The 27,010-nt window shown below is 44.6% G+C and overlaps 1 protein-coding gene across 4 annotated transcripts; it reads right to left on the reverse strand.

Annotated features, from left to right (window-relative positions):
- Positions 1–1,024: 1,024 nt before the first annotated feature.
- IP6K2 (inositol hexakisphosphate kinase 2) lies at positions 1,025–26,633 on the reverse strand. Of its 4 annotated transcripts, none has more exons than XM_063114046.1 (7): positions 26,564–26,622; positions 23,372–23,440; positions 9,079–9,406; positions 6,941–7,163; positions 5,339–5,514; positions 2,268–2,443; positions 1,025–1,800 (listed from the first exon to the last, which is right to left on the reverse strand). In XM_063114046.1, the coding sequence occupies exons 3-7, from the start codon at positions 9,278–9,280 to the stop codon at positions 1,300–1,302; spliced, it is 1,278 nt and encodes a 425-aa protein (XP_062970116.1). In that variant the 5' UTR covers positions 9,281–9,406; positions 23,372–23,440; positions 26,564–26,622; the 3' UTR covers positions 1,025–1,299. The 4 variants fall into 4 exon arrangements, with proteins under 4 accessions (XP_062970116.1, XP_062970114.1, XP_062970115.1 ...); XM_063114044.1 differs by having other exon boundaries at positions 23,368–23,440; XM_063114045.1 differs by lacking the exon at positions 23,372–23,440 and having other exon boundaries at positions 26,564–26,633.
- Positions 26,634–27,010: the final 377 nt, after the last annotated feature.

A 27,010-nucleotide genomic window follows, 5' to 3' on the forward strand; every position in this document is an offset into this window, starting at 1 on the left:
CTTAACTTTCTGGTCAGCCCAAACCTCCAGGTTTTTGAAATCCCTGGGGGATCCAGGGAGGAGGCCCTAAGGGTCCAGGAGAGAGTCCCTGGGGGCCTTCCATTCCTGTCCCTGGTCTGGCCACACACTTCATAGGAAACCTGAGCCCAGGGAGCAGGGGTGTGGGCACAATCAGGCCAGTATATTCAGTTGGCCTATTTTTAGGCATAGTAGACACAGGCCCAGTGGGCTTTGGGGAGGAGGTGCTGGGAGGTTCAGGTGAGAGGTGGAGCTGCTAGAACCTGACATCCAGACCCTGCCTTCTCCACACCAGGTCTTGCTCTGCCATTAAAGACTTTCCTCAGCCCCTCCTGTTCCCAGAAATCCTCCTGGCTCTCAGGGGCCGCACTGGCTGGTATTGTGTGAAGGATGAGATTAGTGTAATTGAAGGGGGCCCAGGGCTGTGTAGGAGTGGTGACAGGTGATGCAGCCAAGACCACCCTGCCCAGAACATCCTCTCTCACTGAGCCCTCCACTGTCTGGGCCCCTTTTATCACAGAGCCCATGGCTGCCAATGGACCAGAGCCTAGTGGCTACTTGAGGCCCCAGTATTGGCTCCAGGACATCTGACATCACAATATCCAGCCAATTAGCTGCTACCAGTGGCGCAAGAGGGATCAAAAGCTGGATCCAAGGTTTGGAGCACCTGCTGCCCAACTTCAGCTTAATCTGCAAAGGGCCATGGTAAGACCTGTGTCAGGTGTCACATGTAGTTTTTGGGTACAGGTGCTGGGACACTAGGTCCGCACAAACCCGAGGGACCTGGATAAGGTATGTATATGAGGGTTCTTTTTTGGGTGACCTCAGGGTGCTAGTTTGGGGAACTGAGGACTGAACCAAAGAGCTATGGTGACGTTATGATCCATGGGGTGGGGCAGCAGCAAGAATACTGCTGGGTCAGGGAGGATGTCACAGGATGTGGTGAGACTTCTCAGGGCTGGGAGGGGTGCTGCCTGTCCCTGGAAAAAATGACAGCAGCACTGCGTACAATAAACAAAAAGGTTTGTATTAGAACTTTTACACTCAGGGAAAAAAGAGGTATTTGCATCATCAAATGTGGAATGTTGAAGAAATAGTTAAAATAAATAAAGACTCCAAGTACAGCTGGGGCTGGCTCAGGCTGGGGCTCACAGAGGCCAGTGCACATCAGCTCCAGGCTGCAGGGGCCATCACCTGGCCATACTGGCCTCCTCCCTGACGCAGCACAGCTGTGCCTGGGACACACAGAAAGTCTCTCGGGTACTGGAGCAGCCGGCAAGCTCATTCTCCACTCTCCTCACTTATCTCTGTGACAATGTCTATCAGGCTCTGCAGCCCAAAGATATAGCCAGCATCCTGGCCCTCATGCACCACACTGTCCTCACCATACAGCTTGCAGGTGGTGTGTGCAAAGTCGATCATGCGCACATCCACTGAGCTGGTGCCGATGGGCTTGTAGGCATAGGCACCGGCAGACTCATCAGCGGACTCCTCTGACAGGTCCTCCAAGTCCTCAGCGTCTGAGTCCAGGGCCATTTCGGGCCACTCCTTGCCATCATAGATGACCAGCAGGGAGCTTGAGTAGAAGCGGTAGGACTCCTGTTGCTCCAACACCGCCTTGAGCTCAGTCAGCTTCTTGAGGACGGGGCCCAGGAGCTCACGGCGCAGGTACCGCCCATTGTGGAAGAACTGGAAAAGTGCCTCCTTAAAGCCCTGCACTGACAGCTTCCGCCCGTGGTACTTGTTCATGAACATGAGCTGCCCACTGCCTGCCTGGTACACCTGTGGGAGAAAGACCAGCAGGTCAGAAGCTGAGGGCCATCTTAAAGCTTGGACCCTGGGGGCTAGGGGGAGTAGCGATGTGACAGCCCTGATCAGATCCTTTCACTTGTCAAGTACGCCAGTCACACACGACCCACTATCTCTGATCAGATCCACCCAGGATGCAGCCATCTGACCCAGGTTTGGTTATAGTGCCCAAGCCCCCTACTCAGCATCTGGGTAAATGGAGAGGGCCTAACCCTCTTGCCTTCCTCCCTTCTCCTGCCCACAGACTCTGGACTCAGCCAGCCAGGCCAGCTTCAGAGGGGATTACATAGGGATGTAATGCTTTCTTTTTTAACCAAAAAGCAACAGACTCAAGTAGGGTCGAATCTGTAATCTTTTGAGCAAACAGGACTGTGCCAGGTAGAAGTGGCAGCCACTGGATATCCTAGCCAGCCCTTGCCGTGCACTAATACACCCCTCACCTGCATGCCACACACACGCACACCAATGACCGCAGATGTGCTCTGCTGACATTTTCGGATCTGGTTGGCTGCCTTCTCCTCTGAAGCATCATCACCATGCTGGCGTGTGCCCATCTTGAGGTCCAGGACACAAGGCACCTCATAGCGGGAAGTCAGGTTCTCCAATAAGATAAATTCTGAGTGGTTAAAGACAATCCCTCCAAGAGGAAGTGCTACTGCATAGGGCCTTGGCACTCGCAGAGCACCATGCCTGGACCCAGCAACCCAGAGGATCCCAAGCCCAAAGGGGACTCTGATAGTTCTGCTATCTCCCACGCAGGAGTCCAGGGCTGACTAGAGAGCTAAGAGGCACCTCTACTTCTTGTCACAGAACTAGCATAAGACTGGACTCAACACAAGCCTAGGCTCCCCCAGCCTGGGAGACACACATACCATTTCCTGAACTCAGCTCGGCGTGGGACCAGGGTCCAACAGCACACTGTCTTCAGTTACAAAGAGAACACAATAAGTTCAGTAAATCCTATAGCCTTAGATGTGAACTGGAAATATCAGTATGAACTCATAAACATATTTTTCCCTTTAAAATAAATGTCTATTTCTCAGCTGTGTGTGCACTGAAAATGTCTAGAAACAATGACCAGAAGTAATGAGCACCCCTAATGCAGATTGTTGTTTCACCATTTCCCATTAAAAGGAGCCAATGCTCCCTAGAGTGGGAATTGGTAAACTATGGCCCACTGCTGCTCACGGTTGTACAGCCTACAAGCTAGAAATGGTTCTTACGTTTTTTAGAGATCAAAAAACATATAATGCTTTATGACACATGAAAATTAAATGAAATTCAATTTCAGGGATCATAAATATTTACTGAAACATAGCCATGCTCACTCATTTACGTAATTGTCTATGGCTGCTTTCATGCTATAACACCAGAGTTGTGACAGACTGTATGGCCTGCAAAATCTAAAATATTTACTCTTTGGCCCATTACTGAAAAGGTTTGCTGACTCTGGCCTTAGAGGAATGGTTGAGTTCACCTCCAGAGCAGGAAATGTACCTCGCCCTGGACTATCTTTTCATATCAGAAAGCAAGGCAACCATAAAACTACCATGATTATTTCAAAGTTATGCAAGAGCCCATTTGAAAAGGTTCTTATTGTCCAAACTTGGGACAATTTGAGCATTAGTAAAGATAACTGCAATGAACTAAAACACATCAAATATATTTAAATTTATGAATTCATAATGATGCTAAAAAACTCACTGGTCACCTCTGGAGGGTGCTGGAGAACCCACTCTTTATTCCAAATATCTAGTAAATAAAGGAAAATAAACACTTAACCTGCCTTTCCTATATAAACTATACGTCAGGATAAGCACACAGGTGATAAGGAAAAGTTGCTCTTTACAAAATGATTCAAACGAATGAAGAAGGAATGACAAAATTAGAAAAATCACACAATGTTGAGACCAGCCTGTGGCTCACTTGGGAGAATGTGGTGCTGATAACAGCAAGGCCATGGGTTCGGATCCCATATAGGGATGGCCGATTAGCTCATTGGGTGAGCGTGGTACTAACACCACCAAGCCAAGGGTTAAGATCCCCTTACCGGTCATCTTTTAAAAAAAAAAAAAGAAAAATCACACAATGAAACAGTAGACCTAAGGAAATGACGATCCAAAAGAGAAAGACAACTAAACACTATGCTTCCCAACGGACTTGTACAATATCACCTCTGAAGGACTCGTCCCCATCCCCCCAAACACTGAACTGGAATCTGATCAAGCCTTTAGATCCAATTAGTAACTTAATGGAAACAAAGGGAACAAAGTAACACGTAAAAGGAACCACAGAGTTGTAATCAGTAAAATCCAGATCGTGGGAAACTCTAGAAGACCCAGTTTCTTTGACTAGAAATTTCCAAGAAAAAAAAGGGGAGGGTATTTAAAGACTTAAACATTTCAGTCAAATGCAACATGTGAACCTTATATAACTCCCCATTCAAACAAACCAGCAAAGGGTCTGCTCAGTTAGCTCAGTTGGTTGCTGCACAGCCTTGTAACACCAAGGTCAAGGGTTTGGTTCCCCATACCAGCCAGCCACCAAAAAAAAAAAAAAAAATCAAGCAAACAAATGAACAAGGAAAACATTTGAGACAATTAGAAAAATGTGGACATGAACTAGATGTTTGATAGTAAGGAATTAATGTCAACTTTTTAAAGACTGATAATGGTATTAAAGTTTTAAAATATCCTCATCTTTTAGAGATACATGCTGAGATGTACACAGATGAAATGATATATCTCAAACCTGCTTCAAAGAGTCCAGTTGTGGGGTGCTGGGTGCACAAAGATGGTCATGTCACAAGACTGACACAAGTGGGTTAACTGCTGAACCTGGGTGACAGGTATTTAGGGGTTCAACATATTCTATTTTTAACATGTTTTCCCTAATGAAAGTTAAAAATAAATCTCTTCAATTTTGAGGAATTTCCACCAAGTGAAAAAAAAAAATTTCAGACCACTGAAGCACAGCTTAATGGATAAAGAGGAGGAAAATGAAAAAAAAAAACCAAACAAAAAAACCCTGCTGCTTTCCTCATACACAACTCATGTGCTAGTCTGGTGAACCAGGACTGAAAGGCCAGTGCCCCCATCCCTCATTCTGTGGCAGATGAGCACTGTTTGGATACTTCTGTTGGGGTCGGAAAACAGGGACCAGCCCCTTGCACTATTCCTCTAGGCTAGAGCTAAAGCCCATCTGATGCGAGCTGGCCCCTTCATGTGGCACCCCTCACTGCCAGAGACCCATTACCCCCAACTCCCCACCACCCACACTCCTAGGCCAGCCCCTAGTCCTGATGGAGGTGATTATCTGCCCATAGTTATCACATGAAGTGTCCTGGCACAACCCTAGTAGAGGAAACTCAAACATGACAAAAAAAATTCCAACCTCTCTCTCCTAGTTCCAAGAGCCTTCCTCACCTCACCCCCCACCCCCCACCACCACCCCACCCCACCCCCATCCCCACCCCTTCCTCCAGCAGAGATACCACATAAACAAAGGATACTGTACTGGTTCCGATGCTTTGCATTTTCCTTCATTCTCTGTAACTGTTGCTGGTGACATTTCATGCTCCAAGGGTTATAATGTTTAAGCTGGGAACTTACATTCCCCTTTTTCTCTACACTGTAGTACAAGACTTCAGATTTCTTTAGCCACTCAAATTCTTCTTCTAATTTATGGCTATAAAGAGACAAGGATCCAAGAAATCACAATGTCTTATCAAAATTCAGGGTCAAACAGTCATGAAGGAACTTTCTGGAGTGATGAAAAATTTAATATCTTGATACAGTAATGGTTACAGTGTACACATTTGCCAAAATTCATTGAACACCTTCAAACGTGTGCATTTTATCATATGTATATTATACCTCAAAGAAGACAATTAAAAAAAAAAAACAACTTAAAGAGCCAGCCCATGACTGTTTTCTACAGTAAGGAGAACCTAAGATGCAAGATCAGACTCTGCTCCCCAGCCCCTGAAGGCAGGCAGCTTCCACTGCCCTCTTCTGGGCAGTACCATCCCCTGGCCTCCACTGCTACATCCAGGTTCCCGTGACTCCAAGTGCTTGAGACTGGGAAAAACAGAATTGATATCCCATGGGAGTAAATCTACCTACTTAGCTACATTATATATATTTTAATTTATTTACAGCCATGCACTGCATAACAATGTTTCAGTCAATGACAGATCACATATACAACAGTGGTCCTATAAGATTACAAGAGCTGAAAAATTTCTATCACCTAGTGATGTTGTAGCCATTGTAACGTTGTAGTGCAATTACTTTATTGCTTTATAAAGTTAGTATAGCCTGAGTGTACAATGTTTATAAAATCTACAGCAGTATACAGTAATGTCCTAGGCCTTCACATTCACTTGCCACTCACTCACTGACTCACCCAGAGCAACTTCGAGTCCTGCAAGCTCCATTCATTGTAAGTGGAATGTGTACCATTTTTATCTTTTATCCTGTATTTCTACTGTATCTTTTCTATGTTTAGATACACAAATATCATCATGTTAAAACTGCCTACAGTATTCACTACAGTAATATGCTATACAGGTTTGTAGCTTAGGAGCAATAGGCTATGCCATATAGCCGAGGTGAGTAGTAGGCTATACCATTTAGGTTTGTGTAGGTACATTATATGATCGCCTAACACACTTTTCAGAACATATCCGCATTTTCACAAGTTCTGCCAAGGTGCAGGACTTGAAATGCTCTCCCTAGGTGGATCCCCAAGTTTTCAGGATGCCTAACTGACCATTTTGTCCTCCACTATCAGTGAGCAACCTGAGGTGAAGGAATGGCTCCTGTCTTGGTCACTGCTACATCCCCAAGACAGAGGACAGGGCCCGGCACAGAGTAGTCGTGAAAAGAATGAGTGACCGAATCTCTTTTCCAGCTGCCACTGCAGCTGTTTACCCAAAACAGCATGATTTAACCCAGAGCCAAAGAGAAGCTGGGCATGGCATGCAGGAACTGGCCCATTGAGTGACAAGGCACCTGCAAAGTCCATCATGAGTCCTCCAGACTATAACCAAGACCCCCCCCAGACCTCCCCTTCCACAGAGCCCAGAGTTTCCCTCTTGGTCTCCACCTACCTCTTCATCTTCTCTTCTTTCCAGTGCTGGCGCAACCAGTCCTTGGGAGTCTTTTCCGTTTCTAGGACATGATGTTTTTTGTTTGTCCACCTTAGGAGCTTACTTTTTGGTTCACAGTCTGAATTGTCTACAATGTCCACAGTACCATGGTCCCCTTTTAATGGATATGCTATTAAACATAAGTTCCTGTCTTCATCTTCTTCAAAGCGCACGGATACCACACCTGGAAGGGGGGTGAGGAGTAGAGAGGACTTTTAATTTTACAGGAAGATGCACTCTAAATAACATGATTGTAACATTTGTTTTTTTCTTACCCTGTTCCTTAGTCTCTATGTTGCCAGAGGCCCCAAACTCATCTGCAAACCTAACAAATATCAAACATCTAGAAAAGATGACACCATACAAAACAAGCGATTAGGGAGCAAACATGGCTGAGAGTCTTCCTCTCTGATGCACTCAACAAGGCAAGAACCAAAGAATTACAAGACACATTTTTCCATCATTGAAAATGTTTATTAATTTTCATGTAACTCTTCTAATCCTAAGGGAAACGTAAAAACATTGCTCTTTATATCTCGTGGCAATTTTTAATGCCCTAAATAGAAACCCTGACAGCCTCAAGGCTTGCTTTAAAGCAGAGCCTGAACGCAGGGGAACACAGGTTTTGTCTGAAGGTAAGAAGCATCAAGGGTAAGGGAAGACCAGTTAATAAGCAAAGCAAAATAAAGGGGCAAACAAAACAAACCACACAGCAGAACAAACACCCTAGGCAAAGGCTCTCTGCAGCCCCTTTACATGAGTGGGTGCTCCAAGCCTTTTGTCCTTCTCCAACATGTTTTTATTGTTCTTTGCAGTCTCATGTCACAAAAGAACAAAGTTAACACAAGGCAGATAGGGTTGGGCAGGGAGCACAGACACGTGGTGGCCTTGAAAGCAGCTCTCCCCTCCAAGTCTCTAGAACCTGCCACGTGTAATTAGACAGTCTTTGAGGAGGAGGCTGTCAGGTGAGAGCGTTTCAGCAGGTGCCGACGAGTGCCTTACAACCGACTGGCTGAACACCTTTCCTCCCAGGCCTCTCTGCCCCAGGATCACTCAATCTGCTCAGTCCTTGCTGCCCGCCCGCTCGCTTGCTGCAGGGGAATACGTGCTCAGAGAGAGACGACACTTCTGAGGTGGCCCCCAGCTCTGGGCGCAGAGGAGCCGGGATGGGGAATTCAGGGGACCACATTTCCCTGTGGCCATGAGGGAAAGAACCAGGGATAAAAAGGGGGCAGGGGCGGCCAGCTAACAAGGGGCCTTTGGCTTTGTCCTGGAAAAAACAACAGAAAAGGACCAAGTGAAGGCCCCCAACTCCCCCACCCCCACCGCAACACACATGCATGTTCAGAATACAGAGGCGCCCAATACATTCTTTCTTTAAAGAACAATGTTTCAACAATCCCAGAAGAACCCAAGTTGTTTGAGTCTTTTGTATAAGCAGGCAATGCATTTAAAGTTAATTTCTTTAATGGCTTCTTCCTTGACTTACAAAAGATCCCCCATCCCCAGGAAGACCACACCATACTGGTCCCCCCCAAAATGCACTATAAAAAGAAAGAAAAAGTCACCATACGTGAATCAAAGGGTTGCCTTCACATACCAATTCTGGGACATTCCATAACAGCAAAGGGCTTCACCTAATCAGTACAGGCCTCCCACTCCTGCATTCCATCTAACTCAACCCTACTCCCATCCTACCTAATCACCAGGGCTTCTGGTTTCCTGGAGGACAAAAAGCAGGCGGCAAGTATTCTGGGTAAAATCCTCCCAAAGTCTTCCCCCACTGTCCCCCCATGGGGGACTATGGGTTACTGTGATCATGAGATACCTGAACATAAAACACAACTATACTTCCACCAAAAACAAACCCAAAACAAATTCACAAAACAAAACAGAACTGAGCAATCTTACCAGGGCTTGAAAACTGAGGGTGTGAGGTGCTGGGCTGAGGGCCAAAAGGAGGATGAGGAGATGGGAAAACAGAGAGTGGAAGGGGGTGAGGGTTCCTGGGATGGCTGCCAGGACCTTCCATGGCCACGATCCCTCACATCTCACATCTCCTCGACATGTGCTGAGGGCTCCAGCAGCTGGGGGCTCACCTTTGTACTGAGGAGTGAATTTGCGCATCTCGGCTGGGAGGGTTTCGTAGAACTGGTGCTCCCTAGGGACCAGGGGCTTGCACAGGGTTGTCTCATTGAAGCGGAGCACGCACGAATGCCCCCCGACCTGGTGGACAAAGGGCTCCAGCAGGACGCCCTTGGCGCGGGGCTCCACATCCATGGCCCTGAAGGCTGGGCTCATCCTCCGGGCGCAGGCAGGAGGGAGAAGGGGGAAGCAGCGGGGTCCAGCGGCCAGAGCGTTCTCCGTCTGTTGTCTGTGCGTCTGTCTGACTGGTCTCTCTGCGTGGCTTGCTCGGGCCAGGACGCTCTGCCAGAAGCAAACAAAATGATAACACGGAGGTTGAAAGCGGCCTGCAAACTGCCTTAAGAATCGCTAGCCCAGCTCCTCCCGCAGAAAGACAAACACCCTGAGCTCCCGCAGGGCCCCGCCTCCTCCCGCAGAAAGACAAACACCCTGAGCTCGCGGGGGCGGGGTCAGATGAGGATAGATGGGGACTGGGCTCCTGGGGCCCCTAAGGAGCCAGGGGTCACCACCTCGGCGTTAGAAAGTTACTATGCCAGGCAAAACACAAAGCCATTAGGTTCAAACCTAATATTCAGATTAAATCTTACCATCTTGTAATATGATTGTCAAGCTTAAAGTGAATGATTCCCAAGTCTCTCCCTTAATTACACTTTTATAAAATGCATTTAAATACAGGGAAAACGTGTGTAGGCATCAACTAGTAAAGATTTACTCAACCAGGTTGTCTACACACACCGCCCCTGCCTAAAGCCAAAGAAAGACAAGCCCCATTAACCTTATTAGCAATAGAGCTTGAGGCCAGCTTTAATGATTAACGTCTGTATCTAAAAACAACTGATTGAGGCTGTCTAACTCCATTTAAAAGATACACAGTGTTCTAGGTCACCAGACTATTTTTATCAGTTCTATCCTGATCGCCAAAGGCTGGGATACACCTTTAAACTAGTTGTGTTGATGGGGCAATCAGGACTCACATTCACTCAGACGTCCAGGCTCTCAGACTTGATTATGCATTCCCAGCCACACACTGGATCTCAGCAAAGTACACCTCTTTATGTATCCTGTTAACCATTTCAGGACATGTTAAACCAGTTCTCTGTTTTCTGTCTATAATTTACAGGGATTTTAAAGGGAACTCCTCCAGTTCCCATGACTCCAACTGAGATGACGGGTTTGCTAGAGATGTGCCCTCTGTCCTCTAATGTGTGTAAAGAACCTATTATGTGCCAGACTCATTACAAGAACTTCTTACCTCATTAGATCTTTGATACCTTCTATGAGGTAGACAATACTCTCCCTATTGGAAACAATGAAGCCAATTCAGGGAGGTTAGGAAACTCATCCATACAACTGCCTCGAGGGCCCAAGGTCTCTGGCACTTCTGCCTTGGTACAGTATTCCTATTATGCACATCGGACATTTGGCTTGTCCCACATATTTATATTTTCTATTTATAAAGTAACCTCTTTTAAAGAGTTTAAGTTAATGTTAATCTCTTCCTTTCAGAAATAACCTGACTATGGACCCCAATTGGACTCAAGGATTAGGAAACAATAAGGTTTCCTAAATACAAAGAGCAGAGAACCAAAGGTTCTGATTTCTCACCTGGCACTACTTTCTTGTCATCACCAAAACCCTCAGGACAGCACACACTTGAGGAAGAGTCCCAAAACTCAAACACTAGCAGTGGGACTGTAAGGATGAGTACATTCTAGCTATTCCAGACTCTCTCCAGAAGATGGAGCTCTGAGATGCCTGGTCACACAAGCCCTTCTCTAAGTCTATACAGACTGGTTCACGCTAGTCTGCCGAAAAGATCTCGAGTAAGATCAACTGATTAATGAACCAAAAGCACAGTTCAGGATCCATAACTATCAAATTGTGAAAGCACAAGATGCTCCTCATGGGCAGGCTTTAGAATCACAATCCAATGTTTTCATAAAGGTGTAAAACTGCTTTTGCTATCAGAGCAATGCTAACAACAATGTGAATCCCTTTCCAACTCTCTTCAAGATTCCTTAGATGTTTTCAATTAAGTAGAAAAATAACTCTCTCTAGACATCTCTTATCCATCTCCACCTCCAATGAAAAACTTGAAATAAACAAAAACTAGTCTTTCATAGTATTTCTCTAGAGTGTGGCTCATGGGTGTGGCCAAAAGGATCTAAGATCAAAAGGCCCAGTGAGGGTCTCCACTTCCTCCTCCTAGTCCTCAGTGTTCATTTGCTGTTGGGTGTGAGGTGGCATCTTGCCACTCTCCCTCCTGCACCCAACTCTGGCAATCCATAGGACACTGCACACAGGAGAATCATCATCGTGGGTAGAGAGGTAAGAAAAATAAGGCTCATTCTTGCCAGAGCCAAGTCTAATGACAGAGAAAACTCCCAAATGTGAGGCGGAATTACATAGACAATTGATTAGCCAGTAGTGAGGTGGAGTCAGATTCTAGTCCCAGTTCTGCCACTCAACTGCTTGGAGAAAGACCCCAAGGCTCCCTTTAGGTTCTGGTTTTCTGTCTGTAAAATGGAGAAGAGAGGCTTGGAGTAGGTCTCTACTCTGTGGGAGGGTAACCAAATTAGTGAGTGGTAACCAGCAGTTTTTCTTGTTTTATTTTGGTTTTGTTTTTTTAATCAAATAGGACAAGACAGAAAATATCAATGCATTCCACATAATAAAGTAAGTCCTGTTTTGTGATCCTTGTTTCAAGTATGTTCAATCTCTCAATATGAGCATGAGTATGGCTTCACTGTACATCTACCATTTAGAGTTGCGAAGAAGTAGAGCTTCTGTTCTAAGGTCCCTTACAGACCCTATCCCTGTAAGAAAATGAAGGGTCAATGTAGGGAAAACGTAGGAAAATGGTCAGGGACCCTCAGATGTTCAGAATCTTGCCTAGCATTCGATGTAAATATGCATGTGTGCCCAGGTGTTCCTTGGCTATTGACTAATGTAATTGCATATGTGCACCCAGGTGTCCTGGGTTAGGGACTTAAGTATAAAGGATGAGTGGCTCTGACCCATGGTGCCTCCCACCCCCGGAATGCCCCCAGGGGGGGGCCACTACTGCTGCTGGAGGCTGTTGCTGCCAGTGCTCCTGGGTACACCTCGAGAACACCACCACTGCTGGATCTGCTATAAGTTGCTGCTGATACTGCTGAGGACTGAGCTCGTTTCGTCTGCCAATAGTTCCCAGGATCTTTCCCAATTACCTAGCATGGAACTGTATGTGAGGGATCTGGTGACCCAATCTGTACATGGGTTTGAAGGGTTTGAGCCCTAGCCCTGACAATACAAATGGAAACTTAGTTTAAATAAAATAATGAAACATTTTGGCTTTAGTTATGATTTGCCTAGCCATACAGTTAGCATAGCTATGGCACTAACCCAACGAGTGGCATAGTCACGTAGCAAAACAATCAACTTCCCAAGCATTACACAGATCAGCTTCCTTCCTAGGGGCCTCAACCAAGTCAAAAGAAAGCAAGCCCCAAAGTACCTGCTCTCTTTCACCTGTTACTCTCTCTGTTCCTCGTGAGGCTTGAGAAATGGGATCTCTTTAATGGCTTTTAAACATCCGAGGCCTGAGGCCCAGTTTCCCAAGAATCCTGGAGTATTAAATTACCGTGAAGCCCATGCAATGTGTGGACCCTGTACCTAGCCATGCAGGGAATAACTTCAAGATACTGGCTTCAGATTTGCCATCTATTTTGGTTTTTCACATTGCCTCATATTTGTCCATAAAACTATGACCAGGTAAGGAACACAGAACATCATCCATCCTAGGATAGGATACAGATTTCCCCTACAGTCCATCTCCCAAATCTGTCAAATTGGTTTAAGGATCTGCTATAAAAAATACCTTAATCTTAACTTTTTAAATATTGCAAATCAAACAGATACGAATCATGAAAGCCCCTGGACCCTTAGCTCACTCATCCAGAATTTACTTAATGAGGCTACAAGTGAGATCCACTGAGGCCACTTACTCTGACTCAAGAAAAGCCTAAGCGTCAGGCAGTCACAGGGCATGCTAGGGAGGAACACTAGCTTAATGGTGGAAAAACAACCCTCCCCCCTTTGGGCCCCAGGGTCACAGCCCAGCATCTGCAAGGCACACATTCATACATAACCCACTACTGTGCCCCCAGGGTCAGTCGCTGAAACTCTCATACATTGTTGGTAGGAATGCAAAAAGGTACAGCCATTTTGGAAAACAGTCTGGCAGCTTCTTGTAAAGTTAAACATATACTTGATATATATATAGCAATCCCACACCTAGGTATTTACCTAAGAGAAATGAAAACATATATCCACACATTTGTACACACATGTTCATAACAGCATTATTTACAATAGCCAAAAGGTGGAAACAACCCCAATGTCCATCAAATGGGTTAACGGATGAACAAATTGTGGCATATCCACACAATGGAATACTATTCAGCAATAAAGAGGAATGTACTGATGCAACAACATAGGTGTAGGGAAAACATAGGAAAATTGTCAGGATGGGGGGTTTGGAATCTTGCCAAGCATTTGATGTAAATAACTGTGGACATGCACCCAGGTGTTCCTCGGCTATTGTCTGTGGATGCACATGGGCACCCAGCTGTTCCTGGGTTGTCTGACTCATGCCAAGGTGTTCCTGGGTTATTGGACTTAAGTATAAAGAACTAACTGGCTTGATACACAGTGCCCTCAGGATGCCCCGGGACCCGGGAGGCTATTCCAGGGAGGCTGCTGCTAGCTACCTGAGCTTGCATCTGAATAAAGCCCATTATTTTTTACCCATGGCTCCCAAGATCTTTTTCCTATTACCTAGCTCATGGACCTGCAGGTGAGGGGTTTGTGACCCAGTCTGTACATGGGTTTTGAAGGGTCTGTGGGCCCTAGCAACACAATAGGTTAATCACAAAACCATTACACTAAGTAAAAAACCGTCACACCAAGTAAGTCACAAAAGACTATATATGATTCCATTTATATGAAATTCTAGAAAATAGGCAAAACCATAGTTGCAGAAAGCAGATAAGCAGCTGCCGAAGGGGCAGAAGCGGGGGACAGGGTTGACTACCAAGGGGCCCACAAGGACTTCTAGGGATGATGAAAATGTTCTATGTTGTGACTGAGACAGTGATCATATGACTGTATAAATGTGCCCAAACTCATCAAATTATAGACTTAAAATTGATGACTCTCATTGTATACAAATAATACCTTAAAAAGGGATTTTTTTCTTTATATATTTTTTGAATTTACCAAATTTGTATAAATCTGTAAGGAAAATTGAAATATAAATGGTCAGGATCCCTCAGATGTCTGGAATCTTGCCAAGCATGACCTAGTCTGTTTAATGTAAATATGTGCACATGCGCCCGGGTGTCCCTTGGCTATTGTTTGATGTAATACACAAACGTGTGCCCAGGTGTTCCTTGGGTATCGTTTGATGTAATTGTGCATATGCACCCAGGTGTTCCTTGGTTATCTGACTCACAAAGTATAAAGGACACAGGGCTATGATTCACAATGTCCTCAGGATGCCCCAGGAGGCCACTAGGGCAGCTGCTGCTAGCTACCTGAGCTTGCATCTGAATAAAGCCTATTAATTTTTACCCCTGGCTGCGAAGATCTTTTTTCATATTACCTAGCTCATGAACCTGCATGTGAGGAGTTTGTGACCCAGTCTGCACAACAGGTTTGAAGGGTCTCTGAGCCCTAGCCCGACAAAGTACGTATGTATCATTTTAATAATTAGAAAAAACATATGCTTAAAAAGATCAAATTCACTCTTAAATGGTTTCTACATGCAAATTCATTGGCTGAAATGTCCCTTCCCATCCATTCTAATGGGGCTTTTTGGCCTCACTTTGAGTATCTTGAGTCGCTTATGCCAAGGTCATCCTGAGTCCTTATCTTGGTCAAAGTAAGGGCTTCTCCCTGACTGTGGTGAAGGCACCCCCTTGATGGTAGAGACTTTCAGGGACAGCCATATTTTCCTTCATTGTAGGAAAAATATAGGAAAATAATCAGGGCTCCCTTGGATGTTTGGAATCTTGCCGAGCATTTGATGTAAATATGTAACTGTGCAACGTGTGCCCAGGTTTTCCTTGGGTATTGTCTGTGGATGCATGTGGGCACCCAGATGTTCCTGGGTTGTCTGAGTCGACTTGCACCCAAGTGTCCTGGGTTACTGGACTTGAGTATAAAGGATGAGTGGCTCTGATCCACAGTGCCCCCCCCCCCCGAAGCTCCTTCAGCTGTTAGAGGCTGTTGCTGCCAGGGCCCCCAGGACCCCCCGGGAGGTCACTGCTGCTGTTGCTGGAGGATGCTTGTAAGCTGCTGCTGCTGCTGAGGAAGCTGAGGACTGAGCTCATGTTATTTCCAACAGTTCTTGGGATCTTTCCCAATTACCTAGCTTGTGGACCTGCCTGTGAGGGGTCTGGTGACCCAGCCAGGCATATGAGGGGTCTGTGACATAGTCTGTACGATGGGTTTGAAGGGTCTGTGGGCTCCAGCCCTAGCAATACAATTGGCTACATCGGCAGGATTCTGACAATTGCCTTAGCAATACACTCATAAGTCCATGACACCCACTGCTAATACTAACACATCCTAAAGCCATGTGTTCACTTTGAAAACCTAATTTTTATCAGTGTCTCAACACTAGCAGATCTCTACCAGTTGCATGGCTTCTTCTTTTCAATTCTTGTAAAGCCAAAGCAAAAGCATCCGTTATGCACAAAGGAGCAGAACAGAAACATAAAAGTCCAATAAGCCTTTCCTTAAAACACCCATCAGGAAAGAAAAATCAGTATCAAATCAGTTCCAATTATACTGGCTTCATTATTTCTCAAATATGCCTGACACACACCTACCTAAGGATCTTTGTACTTGCTGTTCCCTTTGCTTGGCACACTCTTCCCCAGATATCTCATTCCCACTTTCTTAACCACTTTCAGCTTTTTATGCAAATGTCACCTCTTTAATGAGGTCTTCCTGAGTTACACTTCCTGATGCACCCCTGCTTTATTCTCTTCTTAGTACTTACCTAACACACTAAATGTTTCTTATTTGTCTTATTTATTTTCTGTCCCCTGCCACACCATCACCACTTGAAAACAAGTTCTATAAAGTCAGATTTTTGACTGCTCTGTTCACTGCTGAATCTCCAGAATCAAAAATAGCACCAGCATAGAGTAGGCGCACCACAGAATGTGCTCAAATCACTGCTGCATCATGAATACCTGCTGCACACAGATCATCAGAGAACTCAAAAGACACACACTGCAATTATTCCTGGTGACAAATGAATATACAAAAAGGATGCCTTGTGGGAGCACCAGATTGACCCATCTGGATACATGGCTCCAAACTACTAACAACCTCAGGAAAATTCCATAAAAAAAAAATCAAGTCCCAGCAGGACATCCCCCATCATGAATGCACTCACCTCCACATCCAGCAACAGAAGTGAAACAGAAAATTTTTCATTCAATTGCAAAAAAAAAAAAAAAAAAAAAATTTGCATATCACTTTTTTTTTTTTGTTAACAATTTAAGAAAATGCTTATGATATACTCTAAGTAAAAGAAGCAAGATACAAAATTGTATAATCTATATTGTCTGGACTATGTCTAAAGACTTAACAGAGAAAAAGATAGGCAAAAATTACCAGCTATGCCACTGAACTGTACACTTAAAAATGATTAAAATGTGTGAGATGGAGCACACGTATGTTAGTGAGGATAACAACCCCAACACACACTGTCCCTAGGGTGTATACAAGGCATTGGAAGTCAGAGGAGGAAGTGACCAACTCCTTAACCTTTAAAGACAATGGGATACGACAATACCAGAACGAGAGCTCCTGTTTATCTATCCTGTTTATAGAACACTTACTGTTTATGGAGCTCCTTCATTCTCACAACTCTCTGGAATAGATACTATCATTATTGTCCTTACAGATGGGTGCACTGAGGCACCATATCACCCATGCCACATCACAGAAAAACAACAGATACCTGAGATGAAAGAATCACTGCTAAGAATGTTGGAATCATGGTCCTAACCTCAAAGGGGCTGCAGCCCAACTGGCTGGGAAAGTCACCCCCATACCACAGTAGGCAACAGACCCACCAAAACAGCAAGACCAGAGACAAGACACAAAAGCCCTGCATCAACCTGACACAGACTTCTGTGTTCCAACACCAGGTGTTCATTTTTGCCCTAAACAGCACTTTATTCTAGTTTTAATAAAGAAGCAACCACAAGATGTAACTGAATAATTTCACAAAAGTCATACTGTAGTGTAATTCTCCCCCCAAAAACTAAGGGACAAATAAAACAGCAGATTCTCTGTAAGGGACATAGCAGCCTCTCAGTTGCTTCTTTCTAGAACCACCAGCATGATCACACTGCCTACCTCTTTGCCTCCTGTGGGGGGTATGGGCGGCGGGGGGGGGGGGGGGGGCGGGAGACGACCTTGTCCCTTCCTTTCCCAGGCCTTACCTGCCCCAGACCTGCTGGCCACTCCTATCAGTTTTTGGGCCCAAGTCTAAATCTATCAGCTGCCAATCGGTACCCCTGCAACATCTGCCCTCCCAAATGCCCCAGGACTCTGCATCCTGGGCTTACAGTTCTCCCCTGGCCTCTCCAGTGCAGGTGTAGCATCCTGACTACCCCATAAAGTCCTTGAGCATGAGACTCTGGAAAGGTATTGCTATGTCAGTTCCATAAGGTCCAGCACAGATTCTATAAAGGGCAGAGGCAGCTCAAAGGACCTGAGGAAGAGGCACTGTGGCCTCATACTCAGATACAGACACAGCAACAAAAACCCAATCCCTCAGCAGTGGGTCTGCAATCACAGCTATCTCTCCTCCAGAGAACAGACACATTTCAAGGATGGACATCTTTCACTGCCTTACATGTAAAACCTCTATTCATAATAGAAAAAATTTAAATGTTCAGTAAGAATTAATTAAGACCATAATCTCAGCAATGTGCAAATAGGTGGCTTTACAAATTATTAGTGAAATGTTTTTCCTGTCACGTTGCTCACACTCTTAAAAATATACATTCTTAGGCTGAGCCCATGGCGCACTCGGAAGAGTGCGGCGCTGGGAGCGCAGCGACGCTCCCACCGCGGGTTCGGATCCTATATAGGAATGTCCGGTGCGCTCACTGGCTCCTTCCTTGGGTAACTCTGGGCAAGTTCTCAAGGAAACAGTGTCACTTTAGCACAAGAGCCAAAGAGGTACTGGGTCTGCAGACACCCTATAAAAGAAGAACTGTAAACTTTGCAGATTTAACATCACCCCCTGCTCACAAGAGAGGAGGAAGGAGCCATGGCACAGTCCACGAACACCAGGTTTAAAGCACACCTAAACAAATGGGCATCAGAGTGAAAGTTGGCAGGCTCAGAGTTGGGTTAATCCCAAGACAAATGTTGCTGCAGAATCAGCAAAAATATTGAATTTGTGTAGAAACAGGATCTCAATCAGAGACTGAGGCAGATAAGAATCTGGGTGGGGAGGCGGGTACAGTAAAAATGTATATCTAATATTAGTTTTATATTTGCAAAACAAAAATAATCTATTACTCTTATAAAGCAAGGATTGATGCAAAATTTTCACATTCCCTAAGAGGGCTGAGGCAAGATTACAGTCCATGGGGCATCTCATTTCTGAGTGTATAGCTGTAGTTGAGAAAGCCTGTTGACACTGAAGCAGCCAAAACTAAAAAATGAACCCAAGGCTCAAGGCAAGGAGCTGTGCAGGTGGGCTCTTCTGACAGGTGGGGTTAAGGTAGGGCCATAAGATATGGTCCAGGGAGCCTGGGCCACAGCACTCTGGGCCAGTCCAGGAAAGGCAGGAGCCACTCACAAATCCAGCCTTGAGAGATTCAGCCTAAATACCAACAGGCACATTCTCACAAACTGTGCAGAAACATAACATTAGAGACAGGTGTTCTGCTTCCTGGTCTCTAACACATTATATTCCATTAAAAGAAAAGTTTTACTCTTCCTTAGGCTTGGGATTGGACACGCAATTTCTAAAACATGTATGAGTTTCTCAGGTAAGATAAAGGATACATAGAGAAAACAAACAATAAATGATCTCCCATTTTGATCAATTATGACTTACAGTAAATACATTCACAGGAAGAGTTAAAAACCCAGCAGTGCAAAGAAAGCTTTGTGAATTCTTCTCAACAGAAAGTAGGGAGAAGAGGCCCAGGCTGATTCCAGCTGCCCAGAGGGGATTGGACAGCAGGTACTGGAGCACCATCTCCACGACACCAGGGTTCAGGAAAACCTAAAGCCTGAAATCCTTCAGTCCACAGTAGGATGAGATACTTCTGATGACCACACAGAGCAGCCAGGAACAAAAAGAAGAGCAGAGGTGAAGGACCCAGCACAGTGGGAGTCCCAGTACAGGAAGGGTTCCATGAAGAGTAGGTGTAACCGTTTTTATTTTGTGTGGATAGGGTGCTACAGGCGCTGATCACATCACTTCAGCAATAGCTACATTTTTTTCAAACATTTAAAATCAAGGCAGGAGTTTTCTGTTGTAACCCACTTGGTTTTACTACCTTTCTGACCTAGAGACTACATTTAGGAGCTACCATCCTCTTACCATTTCATCCTGAACTAAGTGACATCTCAGTAACATAAAGAACAAAACTCTTTCTTGTTACTGAATGTTAATTTTTGGCCACCATGTCCTGATAATGATGGTGCCATCAGTGAGAGGGGTGTTACTCACTTGCTTTCCATAACTTAATTCTTACTCATAAGACCAAATTAGCTAACTTCAATTGTAAGAGAACCCTATTAATAAAATATGCATTAAAAAACAAACATAATACCTTGAAAAAGATTGCAGAAAATATCTGAAACAGAAACCTGAATCCAAGGTATACCTGAGCAGGATGTGCGCCATGGTTAGGGCCAATAAACCCTGGATGAACAAGTCCTACCACCCCCCCAACTGCCCATGTGGAAACCAGCAAAATGGCCATGTGATGCAGCCTCCTTGGTCACAGGGTAACCACCTGTGGGGCGCACCGCCACAACTGACAGCAGGGCCAGATGGACAGCACAGACCTGCTTCCTCCCTCCATCCCTGGGGCTGGGCCCGGATTTAATGCCTCTAACACAGTGCAGTGGTGTCCTTTAAAACATACCAGGGTGAAGAGGAGTTATAGAAAGACTGATGTGCCAGTAAGGAGGTGACCTATACCAGGGAGGAGGCTACAAGAGTTCTTCTAGGGTGCATTATATGGTATGTGAACTATATACATCTCAATAAAGTTGGGTGGGCTTTTTTTGTTGTTTTTGTTTTAATCAACACAGTAAAGTGTCACACTGCAGAAATCACAACCAACTTGGAGTAAGAGCTCCAGTGAGTGTCACATGTCCCATCACTGATAGCTGAGGATGATGTACTTAGGAGGAGAGCACCAAATGCCTCCAAATATGGCTATGGGAACAGCAAAGTTGCATTCAGGCAAGTTGGAGCAATTCATAAAAAATGTAGGTAAAAAGCAGAACTTCTAAAGAAATACAGTATATTTTAGTTAATAACTAAATAAGTATGTACAATTAAAATTAATATTATGAAAAATCTGACTTCATCTACATCTCTATAAGTTTATACACTTGAGTTGTACCAAAAAATTATTTTTAATCTCCCTAGGAAATCAGGGGCTGCTTTATATTTGGGTATAAATGGTGCTCTATCTACTCTACTCTTTGTGTCTGTTATCATCCATAGCCAGGTAGAATTGATAAATTATACAGAGCTGCCATATGGTGGGAACAAGGTCAAACATCTAGCCTACCACTTAGCTTGTATGCTACGCACTCCCCAAATGTGAGCTTTCCTGGAGTCCACTGTCCCACAGTTCCTCCAAAGAGTGCAATGGAGATGGAGGTCAGAGGATGGACTTGACAGTACATGGGATAAGGGCATAAGCTTGTGCTAGTGGAAGGAGGATAAAGAAAGGGGGATTCAATGTTAAGAGAGGAAAGGAGTGCCAAGGGACATCCTGCTTAGTCTTTTTTAAAAAAAAAACTAATTTTTTTTTTACAAGTATGGTAAAATGACCACCATTATTAGTTTGAGGTCTCTTCATCCTAGATTTTCTTCCATGCATTTTTCTATTCTTTACATAAATAAGATCAGGTTGTATGTGTTGTTTTGCCTTTTTTCCCCCCTAGTAAAATCAGCTTTATGTTTCTCCCCTTTTTTTTTTTCCATTGTGGTAAAATATACATAATGTAAAATCTACCATTTTAACTGTTTTGGGGTGTGCAGTTCAGTGGCATTAAGTACATTCACACTGTTGTATAATCATGACCACCGTTCATCTCCATAACTTTTTCATCTTCACGAACTCAAACTTTACCTATTAAACACTTCCCACTTGCCTCTGCCCCTAGCCCTTGTAAACTACTATTCTACTTTCTGTCTCTATAAATCAGAACACTCTAAGTACCTCATATAAGTGTAATCATTCAATATTTCTTTTGTTTTGACATTTTTGTTCTCTTAAACTATACACCTTTGAAATCTTTCCATATCTATTTGATTCCTTTTAAAGGCTGCATTATATTCACACATAATCATAATGTATCTACTGACTTCCCTACTAACAGTTATCTGTGTTATTTAAAATTTTTAAATTACAATGATAACGCAAGTGAGCATCCTTGTATCTGTCTTTGCACACTTCTGGAAATATTCCTGTAGGAAAAATTCCTAGAAGTGGAATTGCTGGGACAGAGCAAATATTAAAAAGGCTGCATCCACTGTTTCACTCTAACTTATAATACAGGTGAAGTCACTGCAGGTTCTGGAGCAGGGTGGTAACATTTTATGTTAGGAAAATTAGCCAGATGGAGCCAGAAGAGAAAATCTGGTTTCACAGAGGTCCTACAGGTCACTACTACAGTGATGTGGGTGGAGGGACAGTGGCAGCAGGAATCAGCATTCATTGGGACTCTTCACTGTGCTAACAGCCTTATTTGCACTATCTTATTTAAGGAGCAAACGAAGAGATATACAATTCCTATACATATTAAAAGCACGTATGAAAAAAGCTTTGAGAAGAAAAATTTTTTAACTTTTAAGAATAACTATGCCTGAAAGCTCTCAAGCAAGGGGGTGGCCAGTTAGCTCAGTTGGTTAGAGTGCAGCGTTATAAATACCAAGGTCAAGGGTTCAGAGCCCCCCATACCAGCCAGTGGCCAAAAAAAACCAAGAAAGCTCTCAAGCTTGTTAGTTTCATTCCACTGAAATGTTTCAGGTAAATAGCAGGCTCAATAACTTAATATTTGGTTATTTGAAAAGGTCAAAACCAAAAGTAAAAGGAGGATTTCACCAAAGTACAATTGGGGGTAGGGGGAGACAAAAATGGAAGGAGAGGAGTCAACACTGCTGTCCTCACAGTCTTGAGCCTGAGTATTTTCTGGAATAAAGAAATGATAGCAGGAGCATCCCTGCCAGAGTTGCAACACCTAGGAGGCCATCAAGACCAAGATCAAGCTCACACTGCTCCATCGCCTGGACTTCCTTCTCTCATGGGCCTCTTCATCCAGGCGGGGAGGGGGAACCTTCCCTGACAGCCATCAGTTTCTAGGACCCCCAAGGCACCAGGGCTATTGTATCCAGACATTTGTCACACCTGGCATGACCTCTTTATAATGTCATCTCCCCTACTCCATGGCATACTTGGCAGGGTAGAGGGTCCCCCACCTTTTCCACTATACCCACAGAGCCTGTTGCCTTGCCCAGCCCATGGGTCAGTCCACATAGGGGAATTAAGGAAGAAAGGGGGAAGGACAGCAAAACAAAACGTGGTAAACGTTGTTCTTAACCCTTAGGGGGACGACTGATGCTCTAGAGAATCTGAGACCTCTGTGGGCCTCTCTCTTGAAAAATACACACCCTCATTGAACTCTGCATAAAATCTGGGGATTGGGCAGCCATGGACCTTATCTTCAGAAATGCTGATATAGGGAGTCAAGTTAGAGAAGAGATGAGTCAGATACTGGGCCTTCACAAGTCAGAACAAAGATGTTCTGTTCATGAAGTCAGAAATAACTAAGAAATAAAACTGAGCTGCAGACACTTAAATATAATGGGATGGTCAAGCATTCAAGAAGAAACGTTCAGCAGATAGTTGGAAGTAGTGGGATTAGAGTTTAAGTGAACCTAACTTCAAAACAGATTTGGGAATTACCTACAAAGAGTCAAAGCCTCCATAACTGTGAACCTCCTGTGAGCAAAGGGTGCAACATCAATGTGAGAGAGATCTGTAAAGAGACACAAAGAGCAGAATATCTACGTGCTTCTGGAGGCCAAGAGTCATAATCTCCTCCCAGTTCCACACTGAAAATCTAGGGCTCAGACCCTTTGGACCACATGACACAAAGGGAAGATGAGGGTTTCGTACTATGTGGCCCTTTAGGTCCCTTGGGGGTGACTTCTCAACTTCTTCATCAAAAAGATAAATCCAAGTGACCCCTTCAAATTCAGCCACCAGACCCAAAAGTTCTCAAGTACAGGGAGTGATCAGCAAAAGCTGATGACGTTATTTAAAAAAAACTAAGGAATTATTGTTTTTTTAGGCAGAACAATGGTATGATAGATCCCATGGCTAGCTCTTTGTATCTCAGAGATAGATACAATGAAACATTTATGGGTAAAATAACATTTCTGGGATATGCTTCCTTAAAAATTCAGTTTTCTGGGCCGGCCTGTGGCTCACTTGGGAGTGTGGTGCTGATAACACCAAGGCCACGGGTTCGATCCCATACAGGGATGGCTGGTTTGCTCACTGGGTGAGCATGGTGCTGACAACACTAAGTCAAGGGTTAAGATCCCCTTACCTGTTATCTTTAAAAAAAAAAAAAAAATTCAGATTTCGTTTCTTTTTTTTTTTTTTTAAGGTGGGGCAGTGAGTGGGGGGAGGGAAGACACTGAGTGTGGATAAAAGAAGACTGACCAGGAGCTGGTTAACTGCTGAAGCTGGCGATAGGTGACAGACCCAAAGCAACTGCGTGTCATCTTGGCAGACTGTCTTTTCCTTCAAACTCTGAGGTGGACTCTAAATTCAATTTTGAAGGAAAAGGACACTTTCCTTACCATCAGAACATACTGTAAACGGGTTGACCAGTTATTTCACTCAGAGCGTGGTGCTGACCAAGGTCAAGGGTTCAGATCCCTGTATTGGCCAGCCACTAAAAAAAATATATATATATATATATATATATACTGCAAAACACTACTACTGTTACTTTTACTACACAGTATGCAAACAGGCAGAAATATAACTCATTTAAAAACAAAAACACACTTTAAAATGTAATCACAAGAGTAATCATTTGGGCTGAGCCCGTGGCTCACTCGGGAGAGTGTGGCGCTGGGAGCGCCGAGGCCGCGGGTTCGGATCCCATATAGGGATGGCCGGTTTGCTCACTGGGTGAGCGTGGTGCTGACAACACCAAGTCAAGGGTTAAGATCCCCTTACCGGTCATCTTTTAAAAAAAAAAAAAAAAAAAAAAACAAGAGTAATCATTTGCTTACTTTCCACTACATGAAAATGTTTTAAGGGCCAGCCCCGTGGCTCACTCGGGAGAGTGTGGCACTACGCAGAGGCCACAGGTTTGGATCCTATATAGAGATGGCAGACAACACCATGACGAGGGTTGCGATCCCCTTACCAGTCAAAAAAAAAAAGAAAGAAAAAAAATGTTTTGTTTAAGACGATTACCCAACTAGGTAAAATAACTACACTTAAAGGGAAAATTCTTCCCCACAGCATCCTCTCTATGAGCCAAACAATGGAAAATTTTCACCTCAGCAAGCTGGCCTCAGGGAGGCTCAGGCTCATCCCTGTTGCCTAGACACCAGTGACATCTCTGGAGCTTACGGAAGGCTCTGCCATCCCTTTGCAAGGGAGACTAGCTAAGGTTCATCACTCAGTAGTTGCTCCTTCCTGGCACATTCCACTGCTCAGACAGATACCGGGTGGTATATAGTGTACTTGTTTGTCACTAAGGAAGCTTCCAAGCACAAAAAGAGTCTATTACATCTGCTAAACTGGTTTTTACTATTAACTCTACTCCTAGTTCTCATCCACTTGATTTCTAACAATGCCTGTGAATTCTTCTCTAAAAGTCACAAAGCAAGTCCAACTAACATTCTCCCCAAAGAAAAAGTTACTAGGCAATCAACTGGCCTCTTCTGTCAAATATGATAGAAGTATTCATTTTGCCATTTTTAATTCCCATAGCCGCTAAAGTTACCACCACCTTGAAACTTCTCTTTAAATACTTAACACCAAGTTACAGGATGCAATTATACAAACCCCACAGCAACAACCTATATAAATAAGCATCTTAGCTCACTTTAAATGTTACACTACAAATGCAAATACAGCATTTTAAATACTAGAATTCAACAAAATTACTGTAATCATGGTCCTTTATAAAAAGAAAATCATGAAACTGGTGATGTGTGAAATTCTTGTTAACACTTTTCAAAACTTTCAGTACTGATAAAAAAAAACTATTCTTCAAAATGACTATTTTATTCTTGTTCTATGTACATTTTGCTAGTAAAATGTTTCATTCCAAGAAGTGACTAGTTCTATTTCCCCGGTATTTAAGAGCACTAGATTTTACTGGTTTCTACATTTTATTTTCACTCATTTTTCTGCTAGTGCAGCTTTTCTAACATATGAAACCGAATAAAATCCTAAATGAAACAAGTCATTTGGATGTAAAAGACAAAAACAAATTTTTGTCAAAAAAAATCTGTAATCAAATATTAAGGAAATAAAAGCTCCACTCACGGTGAAAACATCACTTTAAGAAGACATCTTCTAACCCATTTTTAAAAACTTTTTTTCGATAATAAGGTATGCACATCCCCCTTCGAACACCGGCTTACAGGCCCAACCGGCATTCAACATCCAAAATGGGTGCACATTTGCCGGCCCCAGGTAACAATACCTGAGGCGTTGGACTGACCCCCCCCAACCCAATGACCCAGGGAGACCACCTCCCCCATAACCGGGGAGATCGTGGTTGCCCATAAACTAGGGAGACCCATCAATGACACGGGAGATCTTGCCCCGCCAAAGACCCGGGGAGACCTCCTCAATGACTGGAGAAGACCCTGCCCCCCAAACCAGGGGAGATCTCTCCCCAATGACCTGAAAAAACAATGCCCCTCCCAAATGACTCGGGGAAATCCGGCTCCACAAAGACCCAGGGAGACCTCCCCCACGATGATCGCAGGAGACCGCCTCACCAAAAAACCCAGGGAGACCCCCCAATGACCAGAGTCCCCGCCGCCCCAACTCCTCGGAAAAACCCGTCTTCAAAGCTCCCGGGGCGGCAGGATTATAGGTACGGCGAAGCAGGCGTTACCTGCGGCCTCAGTCCGGTCCCGCGGCGCTTCCGTCCTATTGTTTCTCTCGCACCAAAATGGCTGCGGCCGCGCCGAGCCCCGCCCCCCGCGCCTCTCTCCTGGCGCCCCTCCGTATTGGTTTGCACCGTGAGCCGCGCACGCGGACTGGGCGGCCTGAAATGCGCTGTTGCTAAGGTGTCGGGATTCGCTGCGGCGGCTTCCGGCAGGGGCGGGGAATGGGGAGGGGCCAGAGAGAAGGCGGAGCTTTGCCCTCCATTGGGGAGGGTGGCCAAGAGGTCAGACGGGTGGTTTGGGGGACAGACAGTCTGTGGGCCAGTGGTTGGACTGCGGGATGCCCGGAAGATAGGTGGATCAACCAACTGTTCTGGTTTGCCGGGACTAAGGGATTTCCCAGGATGCGGGAATTTCAGTGCTAACACTGAAGACAGTCTATGGTGAACTGGGAA

This window comes from Cynocephalus volans, chromosome 11 (assembly GCF_027409185.1).
Source record: "Cynocephalus volans isolate mCynVol1 chromosome 11, mCynVol1.pri, whole genome shotgun sequence".
Classification (NCBI taxonomy): Eukaryota; Metazoa; Chordata; class Mammalia; order Dermoptera; family Cynocephalidae; genus Cynocephalus; species Cynocephalus volans.

Coding starts and splice junctions, on each gene's coding strand:
- IP6K2 (XM_063114045.1), bottom strand. CDS start 9,280: ATGAGCCCAGCCTTCAGGGCCATGGATGTGGAGCCCCGCGCCAAGGGC. Junction 5,515..6,940: donor AAAGAAGAGAAGATGAAGAG/GTAGGTGGAGAC, acceptor GTCTCTTTATAG/CCATAAATTAGAAGAAGAAT. Junction 1,801..2,267: donor TGCGTGTGTGTGGCATGCAG/GTGAGGGGTGTA, acceptor TTTCTCCCACAG/GTGTACCAGGCAGGCAGTGG.